Here is a 26114-nt window from a genome sequence, read left to right as displayed (position 1 = left end):
GTGTTTCACTTCATACATTTGCCTCTTACTTCCTCCCAGTCTTATTTGTTTGGCTTTTTATTTCCAGCCATTTGACTTTTCTCCCCAAAACAAAGAAAATTTTTCTTCTAACAGTTGATTACCTTGTAGCAAACAGCATCATGTCATCAGGAGAGACCTAGATTTTTTAAAATAAGTTGCAGTAAGTCAGAAAATTAAGGAAAACCCCTACATTCCACTACTTTGAATCAATTATTTTTAAAACTGAGTTTGCAAATCAAAATAGTAGCAAGTGATACGTTATTCTGCATTACTTTTGAGCAAATCAATGAACAAAAAATGACCAGCTGGGGACATTTATATTGATTCTAAAGTAGGTTTTAAGATTACAAGAAATTCAATTCCACTGAAGGTTTAAAATATTAATCATACATGGTTGCATGTTGTATGTTCAATGAGGAAGTAAAAAGGAATGTATTACTTCCCAAATGGGAAGTAATGGGAATCATACAACTTCCAATGACTTCTGTGCTGTAGAAAGTTAAATTTACACATCTAAGATTAAGGAAATGCCATTATTTGGTCAACTCACTTTTATGGTTAATAGCAGCTATACTTTAAAAAGATACTTAGAGATGAATTAAAGCAGTTGTCTTCCAGCATTATAGGATTGATGAGTATCAATCACATATACACAAACCCATGGTATGTGCCTCAGAAGAATAATTTCTGTTTGGAACAGGAGATAAAAAGAGTAAATCTTTTTGTTGAGCCCCACTGCTTAGAAATCTGCTAATTCAGTTCCATTGCCAGTATTATCAGGCAGGAGAGAAGGAAAACCAACCTAGGGGCAAAAGAGCTAAAAGAAGGGGATGCAGAGACTGAGCACTGAACATTTTGTGATTCAGGACTAATGGTGACTGACAACTTCTATGTATAAGGTATCACTTGAAGAAGAATTTCAGAAGGGTGAACTATGATCCCGTCAGCATTTTCAGGAAATCAAAAGTATACAGAAACATAAAACTAAGGCGCAAAAATATAGATATTAAAATTCTTTTTCAGTGGTTTTGGGTTTTTTCACTCAGATTGTATTTTTCTTTCCTTTATGCATGTTTTCTTCCTTCTGAAGTTTCATATTCTTTCTGAAGATGGACATGAAACATTTCTGTGTGGTCTCTTCCTTCCTGCGTCTTCTTGTCCCATTTTTATCCATACATAATCTTTCACCTCTTCCTCCCTACCCCGCCCCTTTCTTCCTTGGCCCTCTTGGGATTTAGAAGAAGCTGCCACCTTCACCAATCTTTCTCCTCAAACCAGTTAGCTGAAAAACGAAGGCAAAGCCAGGCCCCGGTCTCTAACCCCGCGTTACTCCAGGGGGCTGGGAGGGCCTCCCTCAGGAACCGGCTCCCATCTCGCCCTCAGGCGCCATGAACTCCCCCTCCCAACCTCCCCTCCTCAGCCTCCCGAGGAGGAGCTGCCCTCAGCGGTCACGGCTCTGCCCTCAGGGGCGGCCACGGGGCGGGAGGAAGAAGAGGTGAGGGCCGAACTCCACCGGTGACAGATCCCGCCCGCTCCATGGCCTATCCCGGGCCTTCACGCCCTCGGGGCCGCCTCGGCGCCCGGCACGTCGAGGCTGTGACGCACTCCCGGGGCTACGGGGCGGGGAAGAGCGGCGAGGGGAGGAGGAGGAGGAGGAAGAGGAGGAGGTTCGGAGTCCGTTTCTCCAACTCGTTTGTCCCTTCAGCCGCCCCGTAGCGCCTTCGCCCTCCTCCCCTCCATCATGGAGGGACCCGCGGCCTCCTCCGAGGGGCTGCGCTATGCCGAGTACACGAGGGCCCCTACTGGCACCGGCAAGGGCCAAGCCGAGCTGGACCGAGGGCTGGTGAGCGCGCAGAGGGCTGGGGCGGGGAGAGGAAGGGGAGGCAGAGCGAGTGGCCGCTAAGGAGAGGGGGACAGCAGCCAGCGCTGCCCTTCTTCCTCCTCCCCATCCGCTGCCCACGGAGCCGCGGATCCCTCCCGGGGTGCGGGGTCCTTCCGCTTTCTCGCCCCGGTGCCGCCGCAGGGTGTTCGGCAGGCGATTGCCCCCCTCACGCCCCGGGCCGTGCGGTCGCCACCTGAACCGCCCCAGCCCAGAGCTCTCAAACCACCGCGGGGCAGAGCCTATGAGCAGCGTGGGGCAGGAGCCCTCCCACCCCACCGCGGGTGGGCAGGGATGTGGGAGTGAGGGGGGTGGGTGGGGAAGGTTTCTTCCCTCTTTGCCTCAGGCCCTGCGTGGGACGGGCGGAGCTGCGGCTTCCGCCCAAGCCACTGCGCAGCTCCGGGGTCCGCAGGCCTGAGCGGGCGAATCCTAAAACCTTGATGTTTTCACTCATTAGGCGAGTTTTATCACCGGAGGGTCGAGCGTTAATGGTTTCGTGGAGCTCTCTGTCAAGAAAGTTGTTCTCACCTGGTATTGTGTAAGGTGAGAGAGGCCGGATGGGTCTGGAGTGGCGGCAAAATCATAGAATCATAGAATTGTCTGGGTTGGAAGGGACCTCAGAGATCACCAAGTCCAACCCTTGATCCACTACCGCTGCAGTTCCCAGACCATGGCACTGAGTGCCACATCCAGTCTCTTTTTAAATATCTCCAGGGACGGAGAATCCACCACTTCCCTGGACAGCCCATTCCAATGTCTGATCACCCTCTCAGTAAAGAAATTCTTTCTAATGTCCAACCTAAACCTCCCCTGGCACAACTTGAGACCGTGCCCTCTTGTCTTGCTGAGGGTTGCCTGGGAAAAGAGACCAACCCCCCCCCTGGCTACTCCCTCCTTTCAGGGAGTTGTAGAGAGTGATGAGGTCTCCTCTGAGCCTCCTCCAGGCTGAACACCCCCAGCTCCCTTAGCCTCTCATAGGATCTGTGCTGGAGTCCCTTCACCAGCCTGGTTGCCCTCCTTTGGACCTGCTCCAGGACCTCAATCTCCTTCCTAAACTGAGGGGCCCAGAACTGGACACAGTACTCGAGGTGTGGCCTCACCAGGGCAATGCCTCCCGAAAATCCTGTGTTGGACAGTGCTCAAGAGGGAAGGGTGATGGAGCTATCCCACACCTCTGTCCTGGTCACTCTGTAAAGGAATTATTTGGGCAAATGCATGGAATAATGTTTAAAGCACCGGATGGTGATGTTTTTCACATTTCTGAAATGTCCTTTAGAATGTATTTGCCTCACTTCACTGTGTGTGTGTTGTTGCCTCTACATTTTTTTAGTACAGGTTTTTAAATCGTGTATATCTAGAAGTTACTTACTCATTTTTACTACAGTCTGAAGACTTTTGACACTCACTGTTGCCATGTCCATGGACTGACTCCATGGAATGCTAGTGTGGAAATTCCTAGTGAGTTTCGTGGAGTCTTTGAATCTTATTACCTTATAGGATAAAAATGGCATCTGGGGTTAATATGGCTTCCTTTGTTGGTGAGAGTTATTTTGTCAGGTTCTTCTTAAGGTTCAGAGACTGTGGTAAGTTTTTAGAAGACTGATGTCAGAGTTTCCCTAGGTGGTATCATGTAGACAGCAGAAAAAGGGACAGTGCCCCATGCTTATTGGATTCCTAGCTAAGGAAATCCAGAAATAGGACCATCTACAATATAAACAAATTCTAAAATTTTGCAGGAGAGAAGTAACAAAATCACTTGTGCTGGGCATCTGTTCCTCTGACATGCAAGGTTAATGAGGCCACAGTGGAAGGGAAGAGGATAGAAGTATAGCAGCAACATCCATCTCAGGGCTGAAAGAGCTCTGTTTCTTGTCCTACCTTGAATCTTGGTTGAGAGATATCCTGTTATCTGTAGTCAATTGATCTGGATCACTTTTATTCTTGTAGCTCTTTTACGAAAGTTTTTTGAGTTCAGAGTGACAGAATGGTGTAGAAGCATAAGGAGTCAGTTCTCAAAGCTACCCACCCACAAGAGGTCTTTGTTGATGAATATATACACAAGAAGATTGGTTTGAATGTCTTCTGGTAACACTTCTATTAGTGAATCTGTTGCTCAGATACCATTTCCTATGAAAAACTGAGAAACTTTAGGCAGAGTTTTATATATAAAATAAAAAAGTGCCTGTAAAGTAAATGACAGAAATTGACATGAGGCTTGAGTGAGTATGGAGAACAGCATCTAGCTGAAATTTCTTTTAATTCACTATGGGAAGATAAATTTCATAAACTATTGCAGAAAATACCCTTTTTGGTAAGTCAGGTGTTGCATTTTCTTTCTAGTTTGTGTGTTTCCTTCTAGACATTCCTGAAAAGAAACTTTTAAAAGTCAAATTTTACGGATTTAGCAAAACATCATTATTTTCTGTATCTAAGAGGGTATGTTACTGAAAAATAAACTACATAGTAAAATTTAAATACTGTGATCAGCAGAATAACTGATGGCTAACCTTTGGGAGCTGATTCATTTGGTAAAGGGACAGATGTTACTTTTTAATCTTTTATTTCTTAATTTCTCCCTCTTGGATCTTAATGGGATGCTTAAATTTGAAATACACATCTTAGAAATTTCTTAACAGCATTTTTTTTTGGGGGGGGAGGGAGGGGAAGAGGGAGAGGTCAATTCTGTCATAATTTAAAGTCTTTAAGTATGTGTATATGGATTTTCTGAAATAAAATGCATTTTCAAGCAATGGGAGCCAAAAATGGATGTGGTGGTAGTTAGTAGCATGCCATAAATAAACTGATCCCTTCAAGAGTGATAGTGAGTTGTTCCCTTTTAACACTGATGTGAAAAGAGTGCATTTAATTAAAGCTTTGCTCTTTATACTCTGCATTTGAAAGCACCAGACTAACCTTGCCTTATTCTTCTTAATTAAGTTTTCTGGCTTGTCTTCATATTCATAGAATCATGGAGTGATACTCAGTTGGTATTCCTATTAATCATAGAATCACAGAATTGGCTGGGTTGGAAGGGACCTCAGAGATCATCAAGTCCAACCCTTGATCCACTACCAGTGCCACATCCAGTCTCTTTTTAAATATCTCCAGGGATGGAGAATCCACCACTTCCCTGGGCAGCTCATTCCAATGCCTGATCACCCTCTCTGTAAAGAAATTCTTTCTAATATCCAACCTAAACCTCCCCTGGCACAACTTGAGACTGTGCCCTCTTGTCTTGCTGAGAGTTGCCTGGGAAAAGAGACCAACCCCCCCCTGGCTACCCCCTCCTTTCAGGGAGTTGTAGAGGGTGATGAGGTCTCCCCTGAGCCTCCTCTTCTCCAGGCTGAACAGCCCCAGCTCCCTCAGCCTCTCCTCATAGGATCTGTGCTCGAGTCCCTTCACCAGCCTGGTTGCCCTCCTTTGGACCTGCTCCAGCACCTCAATCTCCTTCCTAAACTGGGGGGCCCAGAATCCTGCATACTACTTCTATTCTAGAGCTGCTGCCATGCTTCATTTTTTACCTGCTGTTTGCCAGGCAGCACTGGTTTCCCCCTGACTTCTGGTGCTTTCCACTGAGATTGAAATAATGCATCCCAGTGGCCCTCAGGGGTCCCTACATTTTGTTGCCAGACTACAAGGCAAAAACCACTTAATCTGCACTGAACTGACAGGGTCCAGGTATTATTATTTATTAGCTTGGTCTCTGTGCTTGGCCTTACCTGTGATGAGGTGTTTGCTGCTGATGCCTTGTTGCAACCTGCATACCTTGTTGTAAACTGCTGACTTCAAACACCTTTTGGTAGCAGAGCAAGTGTGACTTAATTTGGACAAACACAAGCTAATAAATAGATATATATTGTGCTTGTGTGATCCATTTCACACATTGTCAAACTCTTAATTGACTGAAACCACTTAATAAAATATTCTCACTGTCACTCTGAGCAAGTCAAGGGAAGTCTCGAGTATAAATCCATGCTCACAAAACAGGCTAGCAAAGAATTTCTGTAGGATTATGACATTTTCAGAAACATGTTCTGGTTAGTGTCTTAACAGGAATTAGAGGAATTCTTTTGAAGGTTTGAATATTGAGAGCATGGGAAAACAAAATTTGTGAGAATAAATGAAAAGAATTTTAGTTTAGTGAGGAGCTGAACTGTGTGCTTTGCTATTTTATGTGTTCTACCATTTAAGGTGTCGTATTTTTTCATGGTCTAGAGATGAGGGGAAATTTTGTGGAACTGAAAAGAACAGACATAAAGCTGCTATATTATTTTAACATTCAGAAATTAATGGTAATATCGAGACTGAAGACTGTGCTGAAATGGAACTTATGTTACTAAAATGGCATAGAGGCACAGCTTTTTAAGGACAGAGCTCTCTGACTCTTATCTCTGGAGCTCCACTTTCAGTTTGGTTTGGTTTGGTTTGGTTTTCTAAGCAACTGCAGTATTAGTTATGCAAATATCTAGAATAGCCCCATCCAGGTAGATGTGAAGTAGATAGTTACTTAAAATGTGTAGGATCCAGAAGTTAGATATAGAAAAACACAGCTTCTTCTCCATGAGCTCAGAAAAGGCTACCACTTCTCTACAGATTCCAGCACTCCAGGCCCCAGTCACAGCCACTTGCCTTCTGTAGGAGCCTCTGGGCCTGATAGCAGTGCCTTCATCTTTATATCTGCCTGTTTGCTGGGAGAGTCCTCGACCTGTGTTCTAGCCCCTATGAAGCCAGCTCTAGGAGTCTTTAAAACTGGTATTTCCTAACTCTTCCTCTCTGTCTAGAAATGAGACTTGTTACAATTTTTATTAGCCCCAGGAGTCTTGGTAGCAAAGGCAGCTTTCCTCAAAGTTTCCTCAGAGGACCTCACATTGAAATTTGGGTTTTGAGTCTGGCTGTCAGGTTTGTTGGTAGGAATATATGAACCAGTTACTGGATAAATGCAGAAGTTAGGCATATATAGAAGAGGCAGTCTGGTGATAAATGTATTTTCACTACCATCATGGTTTGATTTCAAGCTATACAGGCCTCATCTGTTTTCTCATGTTTCTTGGGGGAAAGTTTGAGGCATTATTGAACTGTGATTTAATTAGACAGGTAGTGCTACAGATGACTAATGAATTTGTTTCAAAGGTAATGTGTAGGGTTTTCAGAAGTAGAGAGATGCCCCCAACACTTGCAATGCTCATTACCCTTGAATTCTGCAAACATGTGACAGGTCAGCCCCTACCTCAAGGTTCCTTACATACCTTTCATTGAGCTGCTTGTTCAACATATGCTACTTCCTGTCCTTCTTGAGATGCCTGACTTTCTTCAAGCACTGTTCAGGAAAATACATACACCTAATCTGGGGGGTTTGAGTTGGTAAAAGGAGGAGTTCCTGTTATCTGAATTGGATATTCAAGTCTGTCCTTGTGCATTTGTTCCCAAGAGCACATGTAGACTTAAAGCGTGTTTTAGCTGCTGATGAACAATGTTTGAAATCTGTCAGAAATTTGCCTCTGTAGAACTGTTTCTACTGTAAGAGGATAGCCAGTGATTGACACTAAGGACTGAAAAGAGGTTACTGGGCTTCATGTCTTTACTGGGGCTTCCCTAAGTTCAAGAGTGAAAGATGGAAGACATAAACATACATTTATGTAGCCATAGCATTTAAGTTAACATTCCAATACCATTTTCAGGCAATGTCTTGATGGAGATTTACAGTGAAGGACTTTGCAAAAGAAAAAAATTTTTTTCTCTTTGTTTTTGAAATGAACTGTTGCTTTCTGTTATGTGCTGTGTTGAACTAGTCTGCACAATGATTTCAAGTAGCCCTGAATAGTTGTCTGCATTGTGTTTTTAATATTCCATACTGTGAGTTGCTTTGTCAGTGTTTGTTCACTGATCTGCTAATGAGTGGTTCCAAGTTAAACCTGATGCAATGGCATGGGGACTGAACCATAAAAATCTAATGTAGCCTGTGGAATATATATATGTATGTATAAATATATACATATATGTATACATGTATGCAACATTCATGCCATACATCAGAAATATGTGCTGTTAAAGTAAAAGGTACATATATTTCAAATTAGAATTTGCATGCTATTCTGATTCTTGTTTTTCCCCTATAGGCCAGAACTATGATAGCAGTTGGACTCGGTATTGCAACTGTTGCATTTGCAGGTAAGCTAAATCACCAGCTGCACATGGAACAGTCGCTTGTGAGCTGCCATTTCCAAAAGGGTTAATGAATATGAATATATATTTTATGAATATACATAGTGGAGAGATTGCTTTAGAGTACTGTGGAGAATTATGTCCAGTTATTTTTCCTGTCCCTTCAAAATCCTTGATGTATTTTCTAAAATTTGTTTTGAAAAGTCTGAGCTGGTGAAACTGATTTCATATGCAGCAGCTTAAAGGTTGCAGTTGCTTTTTGCCTGCAAAATGTAATGTGAAATGTTTACTTCGTTTACTTACTAACATATTACAAGGTGGAGGCTCTTTTTTGCTGAAGAGTGAAAGAGGATCTTGTGATGTGAAGGTGATACTTGGCAAATTCAAATAGAGAAAAATAGAAGGTTTTAATGGCTATGGTGATTTCTCATACTAAACATTGTTTGTTACCTGAGCTCTTTGTATCTAGACTGTAGGTTCTTCTGAAAAATAGGTTCTAGTCTGAACACAGGGCACGGGCTTAACGTGTTATATACTCAGACAAGATAACTGTGGCCTGTTCTGGTTCTCAAAGACAAATTGATTTCTGTTATTTTGGCATATGAAAGCAACAGCCATGGTCAGCTATGTGCAAATGCATACACCAAGAATAGATGAACAAGTTGTTCCAAACTCCTGCAGGTGTTTGCTGGGTACAGCTGTGTTGTTGATTAGGAAAAGACATGATCTCTGGTGATGCACACCCATTATGCAGTTGATTTATCTGTGTTTGTATAGAAGCAGAAGAGGAGTGCTCTTAGAATGTTTTTTTCTGGTTGAACTGGAGAATTAATGGCAGCCAGCAAAGAAGAGGTAAGAGAAAGCATTAAGAAGAAGGTGAGGTAATATATTAGGACATCACAGCATTTCAGTGGTCATTCTATTCTCTAGCAGTGGTATTAACAGAGGCACAGACAGATCGTAGAATTGTTTGGGTTGGAAGGGACCTTAAAGATCATCCAGTTCCAACCCCCCTGCATGGGCAGGGACACCTCCCACCAGACCAGGATGCTCAAAGCCCCATCCAACCTTGAACACTTCCAGGGAGGGGGCAGCCACAACGTCCCTGGGCAACCTGTGCCAGTGTCTCACCACCCTCACAGGAAAGAATTTCTTCCTAATGTCTAACCTGAATCTCCCCTGTTCAATTTTCAAACCATTGTCTCTTGTCCTCTTGCTACACACCTATACAAAAAGCCCCACCCCAGCTTTCTTGTAGGCCCCCTTCAGGTATTGGAAAACCACTGTAAGGTCACCTCAGAGCCTCCTCTTCTCCAGGCTGAACAACCCCAACTTTCTCAGCCTGTCTTCACAGGGGAGGTGCTCCAGCCCTCTGATCATTTTTGTGGCTCTTCTTTGAACACACTTAAGGAGCTCTATGTCCTTCTTATGCTGGGGGCTCCAGAACTGGACATGGTACTCCAGGTGGGGTCTCACAAGAGCAGAGGGGGAGAATCACCTCCCTCAACCAGCTGTCTGGGCTTCTTTTGATGTGGCCCAGGACCCGGTTGGCTTTCTGGGCTGCAAGTGCACATTGATGGCACATGTTAAGCTTCTGGTCCACCACCACACCCAAGCCCTTCTCTTCAGGGCTGCCCTCAATCTTTTCTCCTCCCAACCTGTATTCGTGCATGGGATTGCCCTGACCCAGGTGCAGAAGCTTGCACTTGGCCTTGCTGAACTTCATGCAGTTTGCATAACCCCACTTCTCAAGCCTGTCAAGGTTGCTCTGGATGACATCTCTTCCCTCTAGCATGTTGACTTCACCACACAGTTTGGTGTCATCCTCAAACTTTTTGAGGTTTCCACTTTGATTCCACTGTCCACGTTGCCCACACAGTTGTTACATAGCACTGGTCTGAGTACCAACCCCTGAGGAGCACCACTTGTCACATTTACCCATTTGGACACTGAGCTATCGATCACAACTCTTTGGATGTGACCAACCAGCTACTTCCTTATCCAATGAGTGCTTCATCCATCGTATCCATATTGTTCTAGTTTAGAGACCAGCTATAGTTTATACATGACTAAAACTGTAGATGACTAGGTAGATTTAGTGTGTGGATGACTAAAATAACCTGTGGACACATGGTATATTTTAAGAATGAAAGGAAGATGCTATTTGAATGAAAAGAAGCTGCATTTTTAGAAAATGTTTTCCATTGTGTGTAATAGTAAGTTGCATTGCTAATGAGTACTTAATCAAAACAAATTGGGGTAAGGGGACTTGAAGAGAAATTCTCCAGTCACCTGGCAGAAATCTTGTTCTTGATGTGGGTAGACTTGCTTTGTACTTAAGAGAATGAAGTCAAATGGAGTTCCCTGCAGCCTTTCCTAGCTATAGACATTCACTGCCAGTGGTGAGTTGAATGGCTCTGAATCCCAGCTGTTCCTCTCTTTGTAAAAAATAAAAAATGCAGTACTTAAAGTACTTTAAAAATGTGTGATTAAGCATACAACATAGCAGCAAAAAAACGTGTAGTGCATTGATCTCTTTTTGGAAACATAACCTCCGAACAGTATTTAATAAATAATGTATATCCAAAGCTAATGTTTCTTTCTGCCCTTTTTCTCAAAGTCCACAAGGCAGGTATCTTCATTTATCTTATTGAAATGCATTTAAATCTATTTATTTTGTGAGCAAACACAGTGGCTCTTTGCCATCCATGCCTAGATTTTTAGATGGTGTATACTAAACTTCTTCTCTCTCCCCTAATAGCACAGACTGAAAAATATAAACCATAGCAGGTTCACTGTGAGACTTTGACTGGGCAGGATCAAAAAATGTCTGTTGAGGGAATACCTTGAAAAGCAGTAAAGTGCAGTGGTCCAGGATAGCAAATACATTAGACAAAAAGATAATCAAGGAAGGGTTGTGATATTAAAAAAAAAAACAAAACCAAAACCAAGCCCCCCAAAAAACAGCAATAACAACATAAAAACCACCAGAATTCTCTTTCAGGTCGCTATGCTTTCAACCTTTGGAAACCCTTGGAGCAAGCATTTACAGAGACAGCAAAGAGGATTTCAACTTCGGTAAGTTTAGATGTTACTTCATGCTAAATTTATTATTTTAAATTTCAAGTATTTAGAAAGGAGACATTTTATGTTAAATATGGCAAGTGCCTCTTAGTTGGGGTTTTTTCCATGATAGGGATGCTCCTTACTGTGAATGTTCTGGCATATTATCTTGTGTACTTTAAAATCTCTGTGTCTGTGGATGAAGCTATATCAAAAGAGGTTTGTGGGTCTGAGGAAGAGTTCTGATTTTCCTGGTGATGTTCTGTGTTTCAGAATTCTGGTACTAAGTGTAAGACAAATTACTGAAGTACACAGTGAGAAAATAGCTAATTCCTGGAGATTGCAAGCTGATGACATGAATTTTCATTTCAAAAAGCTAAAAAGAAAGGAATTCAGTAATTTTTCTTTCAGATACAGTGTTAAAAATCAAGAAGAAAAACTGATAGGAAAGCTTGCCATACAGGTTGGGGACCTTCTTGTCTTGTTCACATGTGTTGTCTTTTTTTAATTCCCCAGTTAATTTGAACTTTTAACCAAGGTTTTATTCTTACTTTGCCCTACATCCTTATAATAATGAGGTAAAAAAAAAAAGAGGTAGAGTGTTGTGAGAGAGCCATAGGTAGGGAATATTCAAGATCATTTACTTTTTGTTTCAGTGGCTATACTTTCCTCTGGTATATAAATAAATATATTCCATTCCTGTTTGACTCAAGTAATTCCTAATAGGCTAGATGTCTGCTTGTGGCAGTGTATTTCAGAGTTCATAATGTGCAAACACTTATTGACAGTGGAAGGAATACAGTTCCCCTCTTGGTGCTGATAAGTAGGGATGTTGCAGGAGTAGTTTTTGCAGATTATTATTTCCTGAAAAATATAGTAAAGGTAGGTGTTTGGGTTTTTTTTTTTAAATGATCATTAGCATTGTGCCTATTAATGTGAAGGTTGGTTGCAATACAGAGCCTGTCTACAGTATCTAGGCAGACACTGGGGTCCAAATTGATTTGCTGTTTTTACTTTGTGTCCATGTGCTGAATGTGCCCCTGGGGAGGGGAAAGACTGGAAACATGGGCTGTCCTTTAGGAGCTGGTTCATGCTTTTTTTTAATTGTGGTATCAGCCAGAAATGGTGCTCCTGGTTCAGTTTTTGCTCTCTGTTGCATTGCTGTTGTGAGACAAACAGCAAGGAATTATGTTTTTCTTTTTCACAGTAGCTTTTTGAGAGATTCCCTCTTTGCCTTGCAGAACAGTTGAGGAGTACAGCAAATTAAATAGCTTTCATATGATACGGATACAGTCTTGCAGGTTTGCTGGAGGTAGCTGGCAATAAGGACATGGGATTTTAGAGTAGGGAGTGCTTCACTCTTCACTCTCCCTCCGCAGCAGTTTTACTCCAGCATTTCTTCGTCTATCCATTTGTAGATGTAGGGTAGAGAATCTAAATTCAGAAATATTCACATAAGAAAGCAGGCAGTGGCTCTTTTTAACACATTGAAATATGACATGCTACTGCATGGAGATGTGTCTGTTCCTAGGAAACTGAACTCCTCAGTTCTGGCATAGTGGCTGAGCTAAACTCATTACAGGCCTCTCTCATTTTTACCACAGTGACTTTCAAAGTCCTGCAGAATTCATGAACAACCACAAAGAACAACCCAGGAGCATTCAGTGTTCCTATAGTCTCTGGAGCTGCAGCCTCTGTCTGCCTTCACATCCTGCATTACAGCCCAGAATTGTTTGTTGATTTCCAGCAGAGTGCCTCTCTTCTGCTATTCTATTTCTGAACTTGAAAATAGAGGTTTTCAATGTAAGGCAGGATCTGCTGAACACACTAAAAACTCTCTCTTCCTGTTTGCATTAACTGTATGTATTTGTCAGCTTTGTATTTGTGAGGGTAGTGATACTGTTTTCCTTCTGCAGTCATTAACCAAATTTAAGGCCCTTGTATAAGTCTTAGCCAAGATTATTTCTTCTTTACTACTCTACAGCTACTACTTTATTGGACTGTATTTTTCCCAAGTTTTTTTTTTTTCTTCTCCCCTGAACAATCATTTCCTATTTATAAATTCTCTTTAGAACAATAGATAAAACATTAAGTACAAAGATTCAACCTAAGTTCTTATTGTCCATACTTCTTTAGTGGCTTCCCGTGAGTTTGTGTGAGGAATTGCTGAATATAATCTGTGCATTAACACTTCCATCACATTTCTCTACAGCAGATTGCCCTCTAAACTATATTGAGAAAGGAAATCAAGCAGTTAATACTTTTGCCCCTGCTTACTGGGGAAAGTATCTTGTGACATTTAGTGACGAGACTTTGTGTTACTTTTCTGGTTTCCTGTGGTGTTTGGTCACTGTCATTTGGCCTGACTTTGGTCACCATCATTTTCAGTGGTTACTCCAGCTTTCTAGAACCAAACCCTGTCTCTCATGACCTCCTCCTTTTGAGAGACAGTGAAGCTTGTTCAAAACCTTGCTTGTTTCAATATAAGCCCCCACTCTTACTCCTCCCATTTGGAATTTTCCTCTCCTTGCCCTGGTTTGCAGTAGAAATCTCAGTTCATGTTGGTTGCAAAAGGTAATTCAGATGCTGGTTATCCTTCCTTTATGCTCACTAGTAACAAGTTGAACAATTATGTAGCTATCATTTAAAATGCCAGTTTACTGTATCTTGAGTATTTGACACTTTCTGTTTAGTTACCTAAATAAATAGCATGTGCAGTCAACAACTGCATTCATCTTTTAGTAAAAAATAGCAAGCAAAGGCAAGTAAAAGTATTACAATTTTATTCTGAATTTTTGCCTCTCATTAACACTAGGCAGTTAAATATATATCCTTAAATGTGAAGAGAGCTGCTGGAATTTAGTCCTGCAATTTTCTACCTTTTTTTTTTTTTTTTTTTTTTTTTTTTTTTTTTCTTTTTTTTTTTCTGTGAGGAAAGACGTAGGAGGAAACATTGTTTTTTCTTCTCTTTGACAAGTTATAATGCTTGTTTCCAGATAAAGGATGTCCTAGTTGGAGCCTAGTTTTCTTACTGGTGTCATAAATGCCACTGAGACTGATTTGTTTTTGTATATATTGACCAGAGTCTGCTGCCTGTAGAAGATGCATAGCACTAAGTAGTCATTTGACTTTTCTTCCTTGGACCATAATGCTGTTACTTACTGTGTTAAAATATGTTAAAAATGTGAAATTTAAGAAAAGTATTTCATTACCATTTATTACCTTCCTTTGTTGAATCAATGTTGTTGAACGTTGAAAAATTGAAGATATTGGAGGTAGAAACAGAAATTCGAGGCAAAATGAATGTTGAAAATGCTCAAATCCCACAATCCTGGAAATTCTCTGTTTTGGTAGAAAAGCATCTCTTCTGTAGCACTTCATTTGAGATTTTTGCCTTGTGTTTCCCTTATTGGATCTGATTCTGGTCGGGCTTGTGAAGTTCTGAATTGAGAGGTAAGGGTAGCAACCATCTTTTTTGTTCTTCGTTAAAAGTAAAGTTTCCAGAGATTAAGGCAATTTGCAATCCATTTTTTTTTTTTTTCTACCTGGAGTAAGGGAATAATTTGCTAAATAATTTGCTGTTGTAGTTTGTTGGGTTTGGGTTTTGGTTTGTATTGGTTTGGTTTTCTTCTTACCCTTCCATTGTTGGTTACCTTTTCAATGTAGGACTGTAGTGGTGGTGAAGAGTTTTCAGAACAATTCAGTACTTTATGTAATGTACATAATGGGCTTAGTTACAGAGTTTTGAATCTCTTATCTAGCATAGAAACAGTGGTTAATGCTTTCCCTGTCCTATGCCAGGAGAAGTATCAAGGGAGATCATGCTCCTCCTCTACTCCATTCTTGTCAGACCTCACCTGGAGTACTCTCTCCAGTTCTGGAGTCCCCAACATGAGAAAGGACATGGAGCAAGTCCAGAGAGATGATCAGAGAGCTGAAGCACCTCTCCTCAGAGGGCAGGCTCAGGGAGTTGGGGTTGTTCATCCTGGAGAACAGAAAGCTCTCAGGAGGTCTTACATCAGCCTTCAACTACCTGAAGGGGGCTTTAAATTGTAGGAGGGTAGGTTTAGGTTAGATGTTAGGAAGAAATTCTGTGCTGTGAGAATGATGAGGCACTGGCACAGGTTGCCCAGGGAACGTTGGGGCTGCCCCCTCCCTGGAAGTGTTCAAGGCCGGGTTGGATGGGGCTTGGAGCAACCTGGTCTGGTGGAGGTGTCCCTGCCCATACAGGGGGGTTGGAACCAGGTGATCTTTAAGGTCCCTTTCAACCCAAACCATTCTATTATCTTGAAGATTTCCTGGTCTAAATGGACTGGATTTTTTTAGCTGGCAGCTCTTGTGGAAATTTGCAAGAGTGAATAGATATCTGCAGAGTAAGTCCTTCCATTTTCTGTTCCCTCTCCCTCCTCACCACCCCCGCCACAGCCTATTAATAGCATTTGTTCAGGAAGCAGAATTTGCTTACATAAGTTGCTAAACAGTAACAGCATGCAAGGGAATAAAGTAAATTACATGGTAGTCCCTTCCCTCACCCCAAATAGTATGAAGAAGTGGAGAGCTCTTCTTGATGATTTTTCCTGCATGGAATTTGTAATAGATGGGGTTAATAAATAATCGAGTGTCTAGAACTGCCCACTCATTGAGGACCTCTCATAACAACAGAAAAGTATCTTGAGTATTGTTTCATTTCATTGCAGTCATTACTTAGAATTTACAGCTAGGAAAAAAAATTGCTTTCATTTTAGTAGCATTCAAGAACTGCTTCATTAGGGTACTAGAAATTCCCAAAAATGTTTCCCAAAATGTTTCTTCCTTTTACTCTAATGGGAAAAATGGCTTTGATGTCAGATTTCATTTTGCATTTAATTCTATTTAGGATCAAGATGTCAGTTTAAGAATTGATTGTTCTTGCTATATTCTTCACTCTTGAGAAGAAAATGTTTTTTTCTTGATGACCAATTCAACAAACTGTTTTTGTTTATGTGCCAAAGGACACAGACAACACAATTTCTATTTTCAGTCCTCTTGGAAGCGAACCAAATCACGGCTCCCTGAGGTTAGAACAGAGTCAAGGAAGCAGGCTTTAAAACCATGAAAAAGTATTTCTGAATTTAAGCCTATTGCCATCCCTCTCTATTCTCTTATTTCAAATAGAATTTTAGATTAAATCTACCAAGAACAGAGACGAGCTGTGTTAGAGATAACTCAAATATTGCTTTTCTCTACATGAATAGTGAACCAGTGTCCATTGAAGGGCAGGGAAGAATTAACCTTTTCAGAAATCCATCTGCACCTAAGCTGCTTTGGGAGAAGTTCTTTGAAATCTTTCAGGGGACATTAATGTGTGCTTTTCTCTCCTGGCTGCAGTAATTGTTCAGCATCATTGCAAATTTCTGTGCAGTCTTCCTCCTCAAGGGTGATATCTGGCAGCCATTAAATCATTAGCTTCCTTTCCTCCCAGAGGGCTGGAGAAGCTCTGTGTGTTCATAGGCTCTTAACCTGTAATGTCCATGTGCAGTGTTACAGACCTGGTTTGTGTTAATCTGCAGCTGTAGCAGTGGGTCCTCCACACATTTGTTGTAAGCATGACATTTCCAGACTTGCTTCAGCTTTGGTACCTGTAGTGTTACAGGAGTGGTTACTTCATGTATGGTTTGAGGTGTAAAGAAGGAAAATAAAATTAGTTTCAGATCATAGCAGCACAACAAAGAAATTTTTCCTGTGGCTCTGTGTGACTTCATGGTGGCAATTGGTGAACTATTTCTGAACCATGCTTTTGGGTGAATGTTACTCCATGGCTTAATTAAAGGCTTTGCTTAGATATCATAGACAGAGCCCTTTAAATGCTTTAATACTTCTGAAATTACATAAGGGAGAGTTTCCATAAACATAAAGCAAAATTTTCACTGAATATGAACAAATACATTTAGTAAGAGAAGTATTTTAGTACAGGACAGGCACATTTTTACTAGAGGTAAAAGGAAAACTTAAAAATAATCTCAACTCTCAGGCCAGGCTTCCCTTTGATAGCAACAAAAGCAGCCTATTTTTCTCTTGCTGATAGGGTGGGTTTTTTTTCACTAAGAAACTTCTGTCTCTGTGAGTGATTTCTGTGTGCCAGTTCTCCAGTGCAGGCTGTCTTGCACCTACATCTGCTGTCTCTGACACTTGTGCAGCTTAGACTATTATTTGTGTAGCAGTGAGCCAGTCCCTCTCATCCCTACCTAGTTCTTCTCATCAAAACATTTACATTGAGGAGTTCTCTGCTAACCACCGGTGGTGGTTCATTAACTTTTGTTTATTTTAATTTAAAATATATTTATGGTTGACAAATATGCTTTCAGCCCACTCCTTATGACAATTAATTGTTTTAAAGATTTACTTTCATCTCCATGTCCTTTTTTTAATGTTCTTTTCCTACTTGTGTTGTTCTCCACTTAAAACAGTGGCTGAAGTTTCACATGCCAGTGACTTAAAAAAACCTAAAATCATCTGTTAAATTATCACCAGTCACTGGTGTCTAGGAAAGGTTGGAAAGGGAGAAGCTGGTTAGGATTTCCCCATGTGCTCTGCTACTTTTCAATCTGATCCAGCACTGTGTTTTCCTGAAACAGAGGCTGTGGCTTTATGGTAAGCCTTTTTGTTTTTTGTTTCTTTTTGTTTATTTTTCAGTTCCTTCAGATAACTCTTGATAGATTTTTTTGAACTGTCATCCCTTCATAGGAAAAAAACATACTGACTCTTCATAAGTTTTCTGTCTTTATCTGTTCTTATTTTATTGGTTTTTTAACCCCCTTTCTTTCCCCTGCCCTCCCCAGCACAGACACTGTATCATTCTATGCTGGCATGTACTTTGATTCTGGACTTTTTTGCCTGAAGGCAGGATTTTAATAGTTGTAGTTATTAGAAGAGTGTAAAAACACAGATAGTTACTTTTAAGTCATTTTTGTATGTGTTAACATCCAGCAGTCCTTTCCTGTTACTTGGTTTGTAGTCATTCCATGCCTTCAGAATAAATTATGGATGAATGGAATGCTCTGAATGAGGTCATATAAATATGATTTAGATCCTGGCACCTTGTACATGAAAGTAATTATTGCTTGTTTTCCCTTTTTGCTTTTTAGAGTCTTTCATCATACTACAAAGGAGGATTTGAACAGAAAATGAGTAGGAGAGAAGCTGGTCTTATTTTAGGTATAAGGTAGGTGTGTTGCATTAATGTGTTTTTCTTTGGTTGGTATTGAATGAAGAAAATCCATGCTGTGAGAATGCAGAATACTCTTGCCAAAATCCTAACTTTTTTTGGAAGACCTAATGACTTACAAACCATTCTAATATTCTAGTTAAAGTAAAAAGCAAACAATAAAATGCCAGTAAAACATGCAACTTGTGTTTGGCTTGAAGTCATGGTAGCATATTGCAGTGGACAATTGGTGCTCTAGAAGTAATCAGAATAACACATACTGTGCTAATTAGTGTGATCACATGGCCTGGTCTCCAAAAACCCTTTTGAAATTAGTAATATTGTAAATTATATTAATAAATGAGCAAAATTAATAACATTTTTTCATTTTTCCCCATACGTCAGTAATACTGTATTTTTCTTTCTCCACCCTGATTTGTTTGGAATTTTAAAATTGCAGCATATTAAAAAAAAATTATTGGAGAAGCTTGTCATTTAGAGTAGATATGGGAAATAATTTCCAGATTCAGTATTCAATGGATGTATCAGGGGATTTTTGCAAAAACAATGGGCAATGGTGGAACATACCTTAGTGCTTTCTCTGAAGCAATGAATGAGTTTGAGGACTTCTCAGATGAGGAGCAGATCTGACCCTAGATAGTAGATTTCTTATTTATAGTTTAGATCAGTTCTTTAAAATCTTGTTCAGTGTGCTATTTGTGTTTACTTCAAGCATAATGGAAATTATGCAGATTTGGCATCTACTTTAAGAAACTGTAAAATAAAGCCTTGAATTTATTTGAAGTATTGTGTGCTTGCACACTGAATAAAAGATTTATAAAAATGAATCCTTTGGCCTTTCAGTTTGATAATATATTAACATTTTCACTTTATAAGGGCAAATTCAATGATACTCCAGAGAAGCACATGGCAGCTCATTGAAATGGGTTTACAGCAGCAGCACTGATCACTGCTCATGTACATGTCTGAAGTCTCATCACATCTGAAATTAGTCCCCTTTAATTTTAATAGCTTGAGTCTGCACTGGGAACAGTGACACTGCTTGTTTTGTTTGCAACACTGCAAATATCAAGACCTAATCAGATCTGAATAAAGTTATTAATGATTAAAGGATTAAAGCCTTTAATTGTGTGGAAGCACGGCTGAAATCTTTGTAGGAAATTTTCATGTTGTTTAAATGCACTTTTCTAGACCAGTTTTAACTCGTTGTTTATTCTGATTTTATATGTATTAAGAATACCACCAAAAAAAGCAAGTTTGAAAGTGTTACATGCCAGGGTACGCACAAATGCTCACACTGGATCTGTCTAAGCCCTGATTTTATTATTGTGACACTTGTTCTCTGTGTCATCACTTCCAAGTCATATTAAATTTTAAGGAAAAGGCTTTCCTCATTGTTTCAGGTGCTGAGGATGCTTGGGCAGTATAAATAATAAATACAAGCCATGATAAAGGTGAGCATTTAATGCTAGCTTTTACATTCCAGATATATTGTCCCATTAAACATTCCAAATATTATCGTCTAATAAAAATTCTGTAGGATTGCAGGGCTTTTGGTAGAAATGTGTGTGCATCATTTGTATTTAGGCTATGTAAAAGTTATCCAAAACTATGAGGTAATGTATTGGAAATACATTTTAAGTTTAATGTTTGCGTTACTTGTTATGAAAGAGCACTGATGACTGAAATTCAGAATAAACGTAGCAATAATAATATTGACAACTTTGTAGAAAGAACTGCTGATAGGAGAGACAGGGCAATGTCTGAGGTGACATGGGAGGTGAAAGTGGTAGGAGTGTTTTCTGAGCATTAGACAAAACAGATGGTAGCAAAATACAGCTGTACTAAGGGTAATGGTTTACACCTGTCAAATCCCTAATGCTAGCTTCTAGAGTTAGAAAATGTCTGAAAATTGCAAGCTAAAATTCTAGATACAAATGAATAAAATTTCCTGAATTGTAGCATTTCTTCTGTGAAAAAAGGTGCATACCTTTTCTTTCCATAACAAATATTTGTTTGTTAATGTACTCTATATATGCATTTGTTAAAAGGTTTAACCATAATTTTTGCACATAAATAGCACAACAAACCAAATTAGCCTATTACATTAAAAACCATACAACACATTTTGTAAGAATAGAGACACAAACATGTTCAAGGTTCAATCGTTGTCGCTTTGGATTTGGTGAGTTTTTTTGTTGTTGCTGCTTTGTTTTAACTTATTTTATTTTTAAACTTGGCTTCCTGCATAGGTGTGTCATATGATCATGAGTCAACTGAAGTTTGGGAGGGGCCTCAAGTGGTCTCTGCTGCTTTAAGTAGGGTCACTACTGGGGTCAGAGCAGGTTTCTCAGGATTTTATCCAGAAGGTCTTGAAAAACTCCCAAGGACAGAGCATGCATATCCTCTCTGGGCACCCCAGACCACTGCTGGACTGTCTTTGGGGTGGAGAAGTGTTATATCCAGTCCACACCTCCCTTTTCAATCTTTGTCCATTTTTTCTCACCCTCCCACCATACGTGACCCTGGAGAGCCTGGATCCAAGCTCTTTATGACCTGTCTGTCATGGGGTCCCAGGCAGCCCTCTCTTCTTCAGGCTAAACCAACCTTCCTCCCCCAACCTCTCCTCAAGGGGTGAGTGCTCCAGCCCTCACCTATTGTGGTGGCCTCGTTGAATTTCACCAAGGGCTCCTGTCAGCCCATTCCTGCAGCCTCTCAGGTCACCTCACTGTCAGCACTGCCCTCCAGTTGGTGATTTTAGAAGGCAGCCTGATGTTGGTGTGACTCAGATAATGCTGTACCAGTTCAACAAAAAAATGTGATTTTTAACATTAAAGGGGTTATAGTGATAAAGAATAGGGATTAAGAATCTTTTAGAGGCTATTCTGACTGTGGGAGGAGCCCAGTCTGAACGTGGGATAAGCAATACCTCATAAACTAAGCAAATTTAATATAAAACACCATTTTCACAGTTGCTTCTTGAAGCAGAACCTCATGATTTTCTGTAAGATGCAACTGGAACTTTTTCACAAGTAGGCTTTGGCCATCTGAACTTGTAATTGTGATATATAACTTTCCTTTTTATTACTAACCAAGAGCTTTACATATCAAAATAAAAATTATTCTTATTTTTAGCTTTCTGATTATAGCTTTATTTTTCTGTTCATATAATTGAAGGTCTTTCACCCTCTCTTTAAGTCTTATGTTCTGGGTTAGTTTCTCTTTTACCAAAGAATTCTTATACAGTTCTAGAACTTTTTGCAACATACCCTAATTTCCCTGTGACGGAAGAATAATTGGAGTTTGTTTACCTCAGGGAATATAGTCAGGCTGATACCTTGCATTCAAACTGTATCTACAAAAAAGATTAATTAATTGAATCATCACTGATTAAGAAGTCACCTGAAGTGGAAAACAGTGCTTCATTTCTGCACGCTAACAGATTAGGAGAATCTACACCATTCAGACTGTCCTTTGGCATACAATAGCTTCCCTGGGTTGGCATACAGCATCTGTAAGTGGTTATTTGTCTGGTAAGGTACATATTTAATTTAGGCCAAGTAATATTTTATGTATCTGCCATCGAAGGAAACAGCATTATGTAGCAGTTGTAAATCAGCATGTCCCTGAATGTAATGCATTGACCAGCTTTGCAAAAATAACAAATACAGGGTTTTTTCCTGACCCCAGCAGAAAGAATTATTTATAGCAGCTATAAAAATATTTACAGTAGAACAAAATGCGATAATATTTGTTGGTTTGTCACAGGTCATACAAATACTTATTTTCTAGGAGGAAAAAAAAATATTTTCTGCATTTAATTATAAGAGCTAGACACAAGCTTTGGGTTTTTTCCATCTTTTTTTCCAGAATTGTTTACTTTAAATGAGTGGATGCATAACATTTTTAAAAGACCCTGGAAGATATCTATATGTGTCAAATATACAGGCTTTTTAAAATGTCCTTCTCAGTGTGTCTTGAACAGGCCTTTGTTATTGTTACTTCCTCAGAGATGCAGTTTTATATTTTGTCCACGAGGTGGTGAAAATCTCAAGTTGTAATAATTTTTGAAGACAGTATAAACTGTTAATTTATTGCCTGAGCAAAGCTTGTGGTAAGCTCTTCCATTTATTTTTGCAGTCCATCTGCTGACAAGGCCAAAATCAGAACAGCCCATAGAAGAATCATGATTTTGAATCATCCTGATAAAGGTAAACAATTACTACTTTTCTTAACCAGAGCTGGAAAACAAGAGGCTTAAAAAAGATCCTTTAAAGTTTAGTGACTGTGTAAATAACCACACTGAATGTGAATGTATGTTGTTTATTTATAGACTTGAGCTTTTGTGTGTCTTCTCTCAGATAAACTGGGCTTTACTCAGCTTTCTTTAATGATGATTTGTAGTCTTGTGCTACTTCAGTTACAGCTGTGAGCTCAGGGACCAGTCTTCCATACTGGAAAAAAACTTACTTGAAAGTAAGAAAAAGTATGCTGTAATATTTTTACATTAAAGTGACATTCCTGTTTTGAGCTGATACAGATCAGTCACATGTATAAAAGTAACTTTTTGGGGGGAAATGTTCTACAGTCACTAAGTGCATCATTGATGGATTTCAGACTTCCTGGAATTCACTTGGAAAAAATGTAAAGCTGGGTGCTGTTGCTTTACAGGCCAGGTTTTTAATGTAAATTTATCTTAGAGAAAGGCTATTATTATAACTTTAACTACACTACAGCTGGTTGAGAAAGAAAGCCCATATGTTCATTGCTGTTTCTACTTTAAAATAACAGATGGTGAAGAGTTGCACTGTATTTCGGAAGTCAAAAGGGGAATTTGGAGGGTTTTTATATCTTTTTGACAGGATTACAGGGCTCCCTGCCAGCACCCCATTTTAAGAAAATGAAAACATGACTGTGACCACTGGTCATGGGGAGAGGTTTTAATTGGTGCTTTTCTTTGATGTCTTTAGTTTAATTCTAAAGTTACCCCGCTTGTTCAAACTCACGCTTTTATTTTTTACACTTTTTACAGTGCATAAGCTGCACAGATATAGAAAAGGAATTCTCTTCTGTATTTCTAATAGATTAGGATGGTCAGGGGCATCTTAACCATTGAGGTACCTCTTAGGTCAATTTTTTTTTAATAATAAACTTCTAAGTTTATTGTAGCAGTACTTTGAGGCATGAGCCAGCACTGTGGCTCTCCATGTGGATGTTGAGTAGACCTAAAGAGGCAATTCCCTTTATTAAGAGAGAACATTTTAACAACCCACTCTCACAGCTGTAATGCACCTGCAGCTGGGCACAGTGTAGGTTTGGATGGATGTAGTAAGCCCTCCTATGTGCTATTAGGAAGGAGCATTTTCTCAGTAGGAATGCCAGTTGAAGGGATTTGTGCCCATGTGCTGCTCCTGAAGCTCTTCTGGTATGGCTGCAGAAAAAAATCTTGTGTAATGTCTTCAGCTGCAGAGCCAGGGCCTGGAGTAATCATGAACATGTGGCATTACAGAGAAACTCGATTGGTTGTGTATATATTTTGATTTGTTCTGTTTGTGGGTAGCACAGATGTGCTTTTAAAAACAATATTCAACATTAGAATGCTATTTTAAAATCATATCTTACCAGATGGAGTTGATAGAAGAAAGGACAATAATTACAGATTTTAAAAGTTATATATGTTGTCCAAGATCTCAAAAGCTGAAGAGAGTACTATGGGAAATATAAAGACATTTGCATAATAACATTCCCAGAAAGTGCTACTAAAATGGTTGCTTATTAACCTTTACATAGTTCAGTTTAAAAGTGTTTTGATACTGATACGTTGTATGTTAATTTATCAGTTACTAATTTTATGAAAGAGTATTTGCTGTCAGAAAAAGAGGAAGATAGAAGCCTTTTGGACTTGCCCTAATTATAAACAAACACTCAGGCAATCAGGAGATGGAATTTTCTCTCATTGGAAGGCTAGAAAATTAATATGGCACTTAATGTAAATGTAGTGAAAACACTTCCAGCAGATTTTAATTTACTTTAAGATCCTGCACTCCAGACATGTAGAAAATCAACACACATTTAGAAATTACTTGGGATACAGGATACATTGTTTATTGCAGTTTTTAGTCTTTACTCTTTGTTTGATCCTCTTGTTTACTCTCAGAAAGAAGCAATGCTTTGTGAAGTAAATTCTGTTCCTGTCTAAAAAGACAATTAATTTTAAAAAAGGAAAAAATAAACCAGCTTTCCAGCAGCCAATTCTTTAACTTTTCCTCTGCCCTGCTTCCTTTTCCTCGAGTGTGTCTTAATTATTTGGGCTACATTCAAAGCCAAATCATGAAAAAAGAGAACTCCATCACTTTTTCCAGTTGTTTTATTAGAACATGAAACTATATTATAATGATTTGGACTGCTGCAAGAATTTCCTACAGTCTTGAGGGAAGCCTTGCCCTTTTGTTTTTATTTACATGTGCCTAGAACCAGTTCTGCTTGTTTCTTCTGTTGTTATCTTTTCTGATGAATAGAAAAGAAGGAATGAAATGATGAATGAAGGATTGAACAGATGCCTCGGAAAAGACTATTTAGTGCACAGTACTGCTGCAATCATATTTTAATGTAAAAAAGTGTAGGTGTGTTATAGTAAGTGGTAAGTTACTGATACAGATTTTGTATTGTTGCTTTTGGTTGACTGTAGGCAGATGGTTGGCACTCAAGGGGAGAGTTAAAAAAAACAAACACAAAAAGACCACTGAACTGTAATCAGATTGTTAGATGGAGCGTAAAGCAATGAGAGTGTTCAGGACTGGAAGTTAGAAGGCATACCATGTTTAAACAGCTTTAATGTGATGGTTTCTGGCTTGTAATTCTGGGCCTCCAGCACAGGAGAGGCTTGGGGGGGGAAGTCTGCGTCTACACACGCTTGGTGATTCTTTATCAAAATTATTTATACAATGTTATCTCTTGGTTTTTGCTGTGAGAGGAAATGAACATTTGTCCTAAGCCTATAGCTGTTAAGACAGCTGACCTTGCATACGTTTGCAGCAGCATGGTGCTGCAAGTCTTAATCATATCAAACTCAAGTGATTTCAGATTACAGTCTTCTCTGAAGCAAATTGTGTAGCATTATTCTTCAGTGTCTTCAGTTTTGATTAAATTTCTCTTGTGTTTCCCTATCGATTAGTTCCAAACAATGTAATATTTCAAAGCAGTTGTATGAAAAGGATTTATTTTGGAAGGAGGAGCTGATAAAAGGGAATAATAAGGGGGTGCTATAAGTGAAGAAGATTGGTACTTAACATTCATGTGTAAATGGTATTCCTCTCCCCTTTTTCTTCTCAGGTGGATCACCTTACTTAGCAACAAAAATAAATGAAGCAAAAGACGTGTTGGAATCAAGTGCCAAAAACTGAAATGTGAAGCCTTGTGTCATAGGAGATTCAGCAGATACATTGTGCAACAGCTTTCATATATGCTTGCTCTGCACAGTTTCTTAACCCAACTTTGGCTGTTTCTATTTTTGTCATGATTAAAAATTTAAGATTATTTAAAAGCAAACTGAAATCTTTCAGTCATGTGAAGTTATGTACAGTTAAGCGTCTGTGAGGAACAAAGAGCTGGATTTGATCCTTATGGGTCCCTTTAAGCTCAAAAATATTCTGTGATTCCCTATCTCAATTTTTACTGAGCTGTTATCCATTGCAAGCTTTGAAAATGTTCTCCTACTGTCTGTGCTTTTCTTCAGTAGTTACTTCTTTCATTAAACTTTTGGAGCTTTAAAAAATATCTAAATAA

The 26114-nt window shown here is 39.6% G+C and overlaps 1 protein-coding gene across 1 annotated transcript; it reads left to right on the top strand.

The window, feature by feature from the left end:
* The first annotated feature begins 1569 nt into the window (after positions 1–1569).
* On the top strand, positions 1570–26114 carry DNAJC15 (DnaJ heat shock protein family (Hsp40) member C15). Its single transcript, XM_071740037.1, has 6 exons — positions 1570–1864; positions 8017–8068; positions 11067–11140; positions 18250–18326; positions 22470–22540; positions 25662–26114. The coding sequence occupies exons 1-6, from the start codon at positions 1763–1765 to the stop codon at positions 25730–25732; spliced, it is 447 nt and encodes a 148-aa protein (XP_071596138.1). The 5' UTR covers positions 1570–1762; the 3' UTR covers positions 25733–26114.

The sequence above is a fragment of the Heliangelus exortis genome, chromosome 1 (assembly GCF_036169615.1).
Source record: "Heliangelus exortis chromosome 1, bHelExo1.hap1, whole genome shotgun sequence".
In the NCBI taxonomy this organism is placed as follows: domain Eukaryota; kingdom Metazoa; phylum Chordata; class Aves; order Apodiformes; family Trochilidae; genus Heliangelus; species Heliangelus exortis.
This window is presented reverse-complemented; position numbering and strand designations above follow the sequence as displayed.

What these genes read in the sequence shown, in the direction of transcription:
- DNAJC15 (XM_071740037.1), top strand. Translation starts at nt 1,763, where the DNA reads ATGGAGGGACCCGCGGCCTCCTCCGAGGGGCTGCGCTATGCCGAGTAC. An exon ending in CCGAGCTGGACCGAGGGCTG is followed by an intron (nt 1,865 to 8,016) that starts GTGAGCGCGCAG and finishes TTTCCCCTATAG; the next exon opens with GCCAGAACTATGATAGCAGT. An exon ending in TTTGAATCATCCTGATAAAG is followed by an intron (nt 22,541 to 25,661) that starts GTAAACAATTAC and finishes TTTTCTTCTCAG; the next exon opens with GTGGATCACCTTACTTAGCA.